The sequence below is a fragment of the Palaemon carinicauda genome, chromosome 18 (genome assembly GCF_036898095.1).
Source record: "Palaemon carinicauda isolate YSFRI2023 chromosome 18, ASM3689809v2, whole genome shotgun sequence".
Lineage (NCBI taxonomy): Eukaryota > Metazoa > Arthropoda > Malacostraca > Decapoda > Palaemonidae > Palaemon > Palaemon carinicauda.
The window spans coordinates 24284213-24295276 of record NC_090742.1 but is presented as its reverse complement, the minus strand read 5'-3'; the positions used below and the strand labels follow the sequence as shown (position 1 = coordinate 24295276).

At 37.5% G+C, this 11064-nt stretch overlaps 2 protein-coding genes across 2 annotated transcripts in view; both read right to left on the bottom strand.

The window, feature by feature from the left end:
* ringer (ringmaker) overlaps positions 1-11064 on the bottom strand; it is a 100274-nt gene that overhangs the window by 50072 nt on the left and 39138 nt on the right. The gene's annotated exons all lie outside the window — the stretch shown is intronic.
* On the bottom strand, positions 7099-10771 carry LOC137658008 (axoneme-associated protein mst101(2)-like). The gene is given in 3 exon segments (XM_068392725.1): positions 7099-7201; positions 7203-8119; positions 8201-10771. Coding segments are annotated over 3 exon segments (3591 nt in total).

Genomic DNA, 11064 nt, shown 5'->3' with positions numbered 1-11064 from the left:
AAGGATGCAGTTTCAACAAAAAATGTCGATATATGCATCCTGCAACTATGAATGAGAGTAAGAAAACTCAGCAAACTGAAAAGAAAAACAAAAATGAAACAAAAAAAAAGAAACAAAAAAGCAGGACCGCGTATATACCGCACTATGCACCAAAAAAGGCCTTTCAACCCAAATCTCCACAAATAGAGCCCAACTACAAAGAATGCATCTATAATGCCAGGGGTTGGTGCAGATATGGGGATAATTGCAGGTTTACACACAAAATAAGTATGAAGGCGAAAGAACAAATATTATGGAAAAGTTGGATTTTTTAATGGCAGAATTCCGAGAAATGAAGAAAAGAACATCATATCAGAACAGGAAGGAAGCATGGGAGAATCCATATTATTACCAATATTAAATAATGGGAATGAAACAACATAATAGTGATGAATGCACAGGGTTTAGTCACGAGTAACTCTAAAAGGAAAATAGAGTTCCTAGAAGAACTAACCCAAATTGAAAAAATAGATATATTAAATATAAGTGAAACATGGTATTCCCAAGAGACTGGCAGTGATGACCAGATAAAGGGTTTCCAAACTTATAGATCAGACAGAAAAAATAGGAATCAAGGGGGAACCGCAATATATGGAAGAGACATAAATCAAGGAAAAGTCTGTGAAAAATACAGCAACACAGAATGTGAATTGATTGCGGTAGAATTTGACTTTGAAAAACTAGTGAATATTGTAGTTTACAGACCCCCAAATACTAAGGAGTTTGACATAATAATAGAAAAAATAGATGATATATGTAGAAACCATAAAGACTGGAATATACTCCTATCCGGAGATTTTAACTTTCCTTTCGTGGATTGGAAAGAACGGATAGAAGAAAGTGGTTGTATGTATACATATAAAAAAGAGAGTAATAGTAGCGCAGAAGATAAGAGGCAATTTGAAAAGCTTCAAGATATGCTATTAGAACATAATATGCAACAAATAAACCACATTCCAACAAGAAAGGAAAATGTCCTAGATCTAGTATTTGTGAATGAGGTGAATTATGTTAAAGAAATAATAGTGTATAAAACGGGAATTTCAGACCACAATGTCATAGAATTGATAGTTCATTCCAAAGCAAGTGATCACAGAATTAATAAAAGCACAAAACTTTGGGAAGGATATGGAATATATAATTTTTACAGTAAGAATATAAAATGGTCAGAAATAAATGAAGAACTGAATAAAGAATGGAAAAATGTATTTATAAGTGATAATATACAGGTAAATACGGACAGACTGTACAAAATACTGGAGAAAATTGTTGAAAAATATGTACCGAAAAAAAAAACGATAAACAAAAGACGTGCATACCAAGAGACAGAAGGATCTTATTTCAGAAAATTAGAAAGTGGAAGAAAAATCTTGCAAAAGAAAAAAATGTGTGGAAAATGAGGGAAATAAAATGTAAGATAGAAAATGCAGAACAAAAGATTATACAGTCGAAAGAAAATGAAAAAAGGGACTTAGAAGAAAGGACACTTCAAAATATAAAAAGAAACCCCAAAGTACTTTACTCCTATGCAAAAAAGATGAATAAAAGGAGAATAGAAATAGGCCCTCTAAGAATTGAAGGACGGCTAACGAATGAAAAAAAGGAAATATGCAACATATTAGCAGAAAAATATAAGAGTGAGTTCACGCCAAAAATTGCGAATGAGAATAATGAAACCGAAATGAGAGAAGAAAATGTTGAATATCTAACGGATATAGATATTAATGAAGCAGATATTGTCACGGCTATAAACGAAATTAAAAATGGATCGGCAGCCGGACCAGATGGAGTTCCAGCGATTTTGTTAAAAAGAACTGCAAACACTATCGCGAAGCCGCTTGCAATACTGCTAAGACAGAGTGTAGATATGAGCGAGATATATGTTAAACATAAATTAGCTTATATAACCCCTATCTTCAAAAGTGGATCAAGACTAGAGGCAAGCAATTATAGACCTGTTAGTCTAACATCACATATTATGAAAGTGTATGAGAGGGTAATAAAAAAGAAAATAATGAACCATTTGGTCAAAAATAATTTGTTTTAATATGGGTCAACACGGTTTCGTACCTGGAAAAAGTACACAGACCCAACTGATAGCACACTATGAAAACATATACAAAAATATGATAAATGAAAAAGACACAGATGTGATCTATCTAGATTTTGCAAAAGCCTTTGACAAGGTAGACCATAACATATTGGAGAAAAAAATGAGAAAGCATAATATTGTGGGAAAGATAGGAAAATGGGTAAAAGAATTCCTGCAAAACAGAAAACAGATAGTGGTTGCAAATGACGAGAAATCAGATGAAGCCCAGGTAATATCTGGTGTGCCACAAGGTACGGTATTAGCTGCACTGCTATTTGTTATTATGATCTCAGACATAGACTGTGATGTTGAAAACTCCGTAGTGAGAAGTTTCGCCGATGACACAAGAATAAGTAGAGAAATTACTTGTGATGAAGATAGGAACTCACTACAAAGAGATTTAAACAAAATATATGAATGGGCGGAGATAAATAGGATGGTATTTAACTCCGATAAATTCGAATCAATAAATTATGGAAACAGAGAAGGAATGGTGTATGCATACAAGGGACCTAATAATGAGACAATCACAAACAAGGAAGCAATTAAAGACCTTGGTGTAATTTTAAATAGGAATATGTTATGCAACGACCAAATAGCAACACTGTTGGCTAAATGTAAAGCAAAAATGGGAATGTTATTCAGACACTTTAAAACAAGAAAAGCTGAACACATGATTATGCTTTACAAAACCTATGTGCGTAGTACACTCGAGTACTGCAATGTGATATGGTACCCACACTACCAAAAGGATATTGCGCAAATAGAGAGTGTACAAAGGTCCTATACTGCTAGAATAGAAGAAGTTAAGGACCTTGACTACTGGGAAAGACTGCAATTTTTTAAAACTATACAGTCTAGAAAGGAGAAGAGAACGCTACATGATAATACAAGCATGGAAGCAAATAGAAGGAATTGCTGAAAACATCATGGAGCTTAAAATATCAGAAAGAGCAAGCCGAGGTAGATTAATAGTGCCAAAAAATATTCCAGGTAAACTGAGAAAGGCGCACAGGACATTAATCCACTACGCACCAGCATCGATAATGCAGCGACTATTTAATGTGCTGCCAGCTCATCTAAGAAACATATCAGAAGTGAGCGTAGATGTGTTTAAGAATAAGCTCGATAAATACCTAAGATGCATCCCAGACCATCCAAGACTGGAAGATGCAAAATACACCGGAAGATGCATTAGCAACTCTCTGGTGGATATACGAGGTGCCTCACACTGAGGGACCTGGGGGAACCCAAACAAAAAATAAGGTAAGGTAAGGTAAGGCTCTCTCTCTCTCTCTCTCTCTCTCTCTCTCTCTCTCTCTCTCTCTCTCTCTCTCAATTTTACTGTTGGTTGTCTCTCTCTCTCTCTCTCTCTCTCTCTCTCTCTCTCTCTCTCTCTCTCTCTCTGTCAATTTCACTGTTGGTTCTCTCTCTCTCTCTCTCTCCGTCTCTCTCTCTCTCTCGTCTCTCTCTCTCTCTCTCTCTCTCTCTCTCTCTCTCTGTCAATTTCACTGTTGGTTCTCTCTCTCTCTCTCTCTCTCTCTCTCTCTCTCTCTTCTCTCTCTCTCTCTCTCTCTCTCTCTCTCTCTCCTCTCTCTCTCTCTCTCTCTCTCTACTGATTGTATAGTGAACTCCATTATTTTCAAACCTGTTAGTCGTATTGTTGATCCATTCTTATGTGTAAATTACTGCTTACAATGTTCCTTATGTTCTTCCTCCTCTCCTTTTTTGTTGGTTCCTACCTAATTGTCTCTCTTCTATAACTGTCTAATTCAGTGAGTCTATGAATATGATTCAGTTGTCTCGTTGATAATAATAATAATAATAATAATAATAATAATAATAGTAATGATTATTATTATTTTTATTATTAATATTATTATCATTACTATTATTACTATTATTACATTTGATAATCATACGGTTTTAGTTATAATACACCTTATTGCTTAAATCTCCTTGAAATAGCATGAACTTTCATCTTAGGTTAAAGCGCAAAAAATTCTTTCGTAAATAGGTTTTTCCACATTGCCCATTGTTGAATCTGATTCACTTGGCACTTCATTCAAGGCGCAAGTGGGCCACAGGTGAGGCAAAGTAAATGTAATAGCAGGAGCTGTTTTCAGTGTAATAGCAGTAACAGTATTATATATAACAGCAACTGCACTGGTTGCATCACGTATACGATAATATTGTTACTAAACGAGTTCATGAGGAAGAGGTGGAAGGATTTTATTAGATAACAGAATTGTTAAAAGGTTTAAAGGCCCCTCATGAATGGCAGAGTCAAGGGTCAGTGACATTACACTATCAAGCAGGACAATACCTTACAGATTGACCATATATGAATATGATCCGGCCCCAAGCCCCCTCTCCACCCAAGCTAGTACCAAGGAGGGCCAGGCAGTGGCTGCTGATGACTCGGCAGGTTGACCTATAGATTCCCTGATCGCCCCCATCCTTAGCTCACAAGGATGGCGAGATTGCAGCAACCAAAGGAACTAACGAGTTTGAGCGGGGCTTGAACCCCAGTCTGGCAATCACCAGTCAGGGATGTTACCACATCGGCCACCCACAACTAATATGTACGTGCATTGGTATGATTGAAATAACTTTCAATTGTTCCCTATTAAAGTTTATAGCAAAATTAGCTCATCTTTAGGATACGAAGTCTGATGTAAGTTTCAAAATGAAATTAATAGAAAATTTGACGAATCTATACCACCAGGAGAGAGAGAGAGAGAGAGAGAGAGAGAGAGAGAGAGAGAGAGAGAGAGAGAGAGAGAGAGAGAGAGAGAGAGAGAGAATGGCATATGCTACTATAACACCCAAGTCAAACAAACATTGAAGTCATTGTATACAGCCTTCAGATGTTTACGCGTCTCGTTACACAGAAGCGTAACTGAGAAAGGGGGAATGAAGGAACTTTGCTGCAGAAAAGTAAATAGAGACGGTGTGTGTGTATATATACATATATATATATATATATATATATACATATATATATATATATATATATAGGTAGTAGGTTTGCCATGAGACCAGCTACCCGTTGAGATACTACCGCTAAAGAATTTTGAGTCCTTTGACTGGCCAGAACGTACTAAATTGAATCCCGCTCTAATTACGGCTCATTTTTCTTTCCCTCACATATACCGAATAGTCTGGCATATTCTAGAACCGGAAGAAAGACTTTTTTGTTTTTGTTTTTATTCTGTAAGTAAATAATCAAGAACCCGGCATTTAGTTTGAGGTCATCGTTAAATTATCCCGTGTTGCTTGGTATTAATTTCAGTGAGTCACCTATTTGAGGTAACAGTGGCTTATATATATATATATATATATATATATATATATATATATATATATATATATATATACACCCATAGAAACGATAGAACTTAATTTCCTACTTACAATTTTAATGAACCTTTGATAGGGATTTAGCATCACAGTAAGTTCAAATAAGCTCAATTTTTAGTAAAGGTGATTTTTGTGAATGGACATGGTTGTAAAATCACAGTTAAATTAAGCCACTAACAATAGGTTTGCATTAATACTTGTTCATTCAGAAGCTGTATTGCTGTTACGTTAACCAAAGTTATTGAAAACAACTTGAAATTCTCTTGGCTTAGATAGTCAGATTGTAATGTTTTTCATTAAATGATAATTCATGATATACCCGGGGCAGTGTGTATCAGTGTCCCAAGGTAATAGTTACATGTTTTGTAGAGGATATAAAATAACTCTTTGTGTATGATTATCTTTTTAGAGTAACGAATCAAAAACGTCTTGAAGTGGAGTACGGGCTTACAACAACTACTTGGTACCCAATTCCATCTCGCAATGACACTGGTTGGAATTGTCGTGTATTATGCAAAGACACTGAGATATAAAATTCGTTCCATGCAAATCCTTGCAACATGTTACTATCGTAAAAGGATTTACGGTCGTGTCTCTGCTGCCTCGCTAGAAATTGGGACATTTCCCTCACATTTAAATTCAGTCAAATTACATTAACTGTTTGATGGGTGCCGTGTTTTTACCATGTTTGAAAGGAGGCAAAGAATTACAACTTACTTTGGTGACAATTTCATGATTGGATGTGTACGTATAAACAGACATTAACAATCAAAGCTAAAGAGAATACTGGAAAATAAACCAACGGCAGTGTTTAAGTAAAGCAAAAGATGTTTTACGGGGAATTGATAGTTTTTTTCGTGAATTTATATCACTCCTTCATGGTTAATTACCATACTCGCTCACAAGAATTTCAAAGACAAGAATCCATACAGATTGACTAATTGATTGTAAATTATCCTGCGTGTCTATACAGGCAAAGCATATCTATACACCCAGTTATCTCTGGTTTTAATTAATTGAATGACCCCACCCCCTCTACAACCATTGGTCTTACTGACCAAACTCTGTATTCCATGACCTCACCCAACACTACAAGGCAAGAAATTGTCCACATTAGGGATAGTTTGAGAATTCATTTAACATTTTGTTATCATTCCATAATCGATTCTATGATTTCACCAGAAACTACAATGCAAGAAATTGTCCACATTAGGGATAGTTTGAGAATTCATTTAACATTTTGTTATCACAAGATATACTGCGTCTTACTAGGACTCTTGAGAAAGAACTTAATGGTAAGCATCACCTCCGTTTCGTCCTGTGAAGTCTGTGTCAATTCTTCTTTAGTCGAATCACCGCCAACCTGGTTTTTCCGGTTGTTGTCTAGACACGAGGCCAGGATTCGAAGTTCATTTCGGAATTCGTTCCTCTGCTTCTGGACTTCATCCATCAGAGTTTGGATTTCCTCCATGAGGGCCTTGTATCGCTTCTCCTCCAGGCCATTGAATGGGCTCCTCTTTTTCGTCTCGCCCCCTTCGTCATCAGCATCGTCTTGAGTAGAACTCAGGTTATTCAGACTAGCTGTCCTCGAGATAAATTTTACCTTATAGTTTTCTAGCTCTAGCTTGATTGTATGTCAGTATGCATTTCAAAAGGCTAACTACAGTACAAAATGAAACAAAATTAAAAGAGCTTAACTTTTGAAAAAAATAAGATAATCTGACCTGATTTGAATATTCTTCGTTTAACCCTTCTAGGCTTCTTCTCAACGTTAGGGTCACACCGTGGACAATACCCTGCAGTGGATAAGTCGTTTCCAATGGACCGGTACTGGATGCGCCTGTGCCCAGCATATCGACCATTGGAGCTGCGACCCAAAGAATGGGCATTGCTCCACTCGTCCGAGTTATCCATACCCTTCGGCTCTATGGTGATATCTTCGTCTGAATGATATTCTTTTTTAGGAGTTGTTCGAACGCGCCTCTTCTTCTTTTTAGGGTAATACAACTTGGCGTGGCTCGCTGTCCAGTCATGCGGCGCCAAAGGGTTCTCTTGAAATATGAGTTCGAAGTTTAGTGTGTGTGTATCATTTGGGTCTGTCACTGAAATGGGTGGCAGAGCCGTTGATTGCTCTAATGCTAATTCTTTTTTATCTTTCACAGTATTTGTATTGCCATCACTGTCACTTCTTTTCTTTGCTGTTTTCTTTGGTTTTAAGTTTTTGCCAACGTTCACTTCCGCTTCATTTGAGACATCTGCTCCTAGAGCTTTAGGTATTTTAGATTTTGTAACTTTAACCTTTTTGGCCTTTAATTCTTTTTGAGATCCATTCACAGGTATTTCCCCTTCAGTTTTATCTGCTTTTGGCTCTTGTGGCTCACCTACTCCTTGTCCGTCATGCGTTTTTTCAGTTTTTTCCTCCTTGTACTGTTCTACATTCACTTTTTCTTGTAATCCATCTACTTTTGGGCCAGCTTGCGTATTTTCCTCTTGCTCAGAAGGTTTTTTAACTTTTTCTTTATTTGGAGCTACTTTTGATTTCCTTTTAGATACTTTTGGTTTCTCCTCTTTCTTATCCTCTTTTGCTTTTTCTTTAGAATCTTTTGTTTTTTCGTCTTGAGGTGTCTCCTTAGATGTTTCTCCGCTCTCTCCCTTTTGTATTCCCTCTTTACAGACTACTGTTATCCTCTCTATCTGCTCTTGTGCTGCTGCTTTAGATTCTTCTGCTGCCTTCTCTTTCTGCTCATCTTGTACTGCCTCTTTAGATTCTTCTGCAGCCTGCTGTCTCTGGTCTTCTTGGGTTGCGTTAATAGAGTCCTCTGCAGCTTCCTCTCTTTCCTTTACTTCAGCTGCCTCTTTTAATTCTTCCGCAGTCGTCTGTCCCTGTTCTTCGTGCACTACCTCGTTAGATGCTTCAATTGCCTCCTCTGTCTGTTCTTGCGTAGCCTCTTTAGAATCCTCTTTTGGCTCTTTAGGATCCTCTTTCGTCTCCTCTTTTTGCTCTCCTTGTGCTGTCTCTTTAGATTTATCTACAATTGGCCTACTCTCTTTTTCTTGTGTGGTCTCTTTAGATACTTCTGCAGTCTTCCCTCCCTGCTTAGCGTCTGATATATCTTTAGATTCTTTTACAGTGTCTTCTCTCTGTTTGTCTTTTAAAGCCTCTTTGTATTCTTCTGCAGTCTCCTCTTTCTGCTTGTTTTCTGCTTCTTCTTTGGATTCTTTTGCAGTCCCCTCTTTCTGCTTGTTTTCTGCCTCCTTTTTAGATTCTTCCACAGTCTCCTTTTTCTGCTTGTTTTCTACTTCCTCTTTAGATTCTTTTACAGTCTCCTCTCTCTGTTTGTTTCCTTCTTCCTTAGATTCTTCTGCAGTCCCCTCTTTCTGCTTGTTTTCTGCTTCCTCTTTAGATTCTTCTACAGTCTCCTCTTTCTGCTTGTTTCCTGCTTCCTCTTTAGATTCTTCTACAGTCTCCCCTTTCTGCTTGTTTTCTGCTTCCTCTTTAGATTCTTCTACAGTCTCCTCTTTCTGCTTGTTTCCTGCTTCCTCTTTAGATTCTTCTACAGTCTCCCCTTTCTGCTTGTTTTCTGCTTCCTCTTTAGATTCTTCTACAGTCTCTTCTTTCTGCTTGTTTCCTGCTTCCTCTTTAGATTCTTCTACAGTCTCCTCTTTCTGTTTGTTTTCCGCTTCGTCTTTAGATTCTTCTACAGTCTCCTCTTTCTGTTTGTTTTCTGCTTCCTCTTTAGATTTTTCTACAGTCTTCTCTTTCTGTTTGTTTTCTGCTTTCTCTGTAGATTCTTCTGCAGTCTCCTCTTTCTGGTTGTTTTCTACCTCTTTAGATACTTCTGCAGTCTCTTCTGTCTGCTTGTCTTCTGCTGCCTCTTTCAATTCGTCTGCTATCTCATCGTTCCGCTTTTTTTGTGCTTCCTCATTTGATTCTTTTACTGTCTCATCTGTCTGTTCTTTTTCTACCTCTTTGGCTTCTTCTACAGTCTTATCTTTCTGTTCTTTTTGCAGTTCCCCGTTCTGCTTTTGTAGTTCCTCTTTGTGCTTTCCTTGCAATTTCGCTTTCTGTTCTCCCTGCAATTGCTCTTGAGAATCAATTACTTTTACCTTATCTTGGTGCTCTCCATTTTTTACTTCTGGTTTTGAAAGATGTTTAGATTCATTTGGTATTTTTGACACGTGATTTCCTGCTGATTTTGGATATTCTTGTATTTTTGCTGATTTTCTTCTTCTATGAGACCCTTTTAAACTAGACCTGAAAAGTTTGCGAACTTCTAGTTTCTTTTGAGACTTTTCTGATTTTGTTGATTTGTTACCGACATCATTATCTGCCTTTTCTTCCACTTTGGTTACTCTAAATCTGCTGTATGATTTCTCATCATAATGGCCTCCTTGTGATTTGCCTCGGAACTTTTTTTTACTTTTAATAGGCTCTGATTTTTCGTGGGGCGTTTTTGTCAAAAGACTTTCTTGTAGTCCCTGTACATCAGTTTTTTCTTGTAGTTCCTCAAAATTGGCTTTTGCATCGAGTCCCTCTACATCTGTTGTTTTTTTTAGTTCCTCTACGTCTTTTGTTTTTTCTATTGCCTCTACATCGGATTTTTCTTGAAATATTTCTTGAGAACCTGTCACAATTTCTTTTCCTTTAACTGCAGTGTCTTTTCCTTCATCTATAGTGTCTTTTCCTACATCTATGGTGTCCTTCCCTACATCTACAGTGTCTTTTCCTTCATCTACATTGTCTTGTCCTTCATCTACATTATCTTTTCCTACATTTACAGTGTCTTTCCCTTCATTTACATTGTCTTTTCCTTCACCTACTGTGTCTTTTCCTTCATCTACAGTGTCTTCTCCACTTACTACATGAAGTTCACTTCCAAACACTTCTTTCTTTGCACCCCTTACTACCAGTGACTCGTGTGACCTATAAGCACCTTGTCTGTGGCGCGGGCTATGAAGCTTCAGGCCATTAAGCGGTACCCCTTGATCTAGGGATTTACTTTTCGACCTGAAACGGGACCTATGCTTTTGACTCCTATATGGTGACGCTGGAAGTCCTCCTGGTGGAATTGAGCCTCGCCTGTTTCTTGGTATATCAGAGGACGCGCTGAGGGAATAGGTGGACTCGCATGATGGCCTCCTCTGGCGGGTGAGTCGCGTGGCAGGTTTTAAATGTGGCGGGAGGCCGACGTCCGCTTCTTCTCCGTTGTGCTGCCTTCTTCCCACAATGCCACAGATGATTTCTGATCTGAGTGACCTGGCACTACTAGAACTCATAACGTTACTCGCTGCTCGGGAAATCGGACTGGACGCGGCATTGTCGATAGTGTCAGTTTAATTTGTTTGTATTCTTCAGTATTTTTTTTTTTTTTTTCCTTTTTGTAAAATTACTTTTCTACATTCTAGGAGGGTTCACTTTTCACACTGAGTAAATAGGAAATAACATTAAGGAGGGTTGAATTATGTCTCCTCTAGTCCTTATAGTTCACCTCTTAACAAAACATATTGTTACAGTCTTTTCTCACTTGAAACTCCTACCTATTGTACAATATTTTCTCAAATTGTTGCAA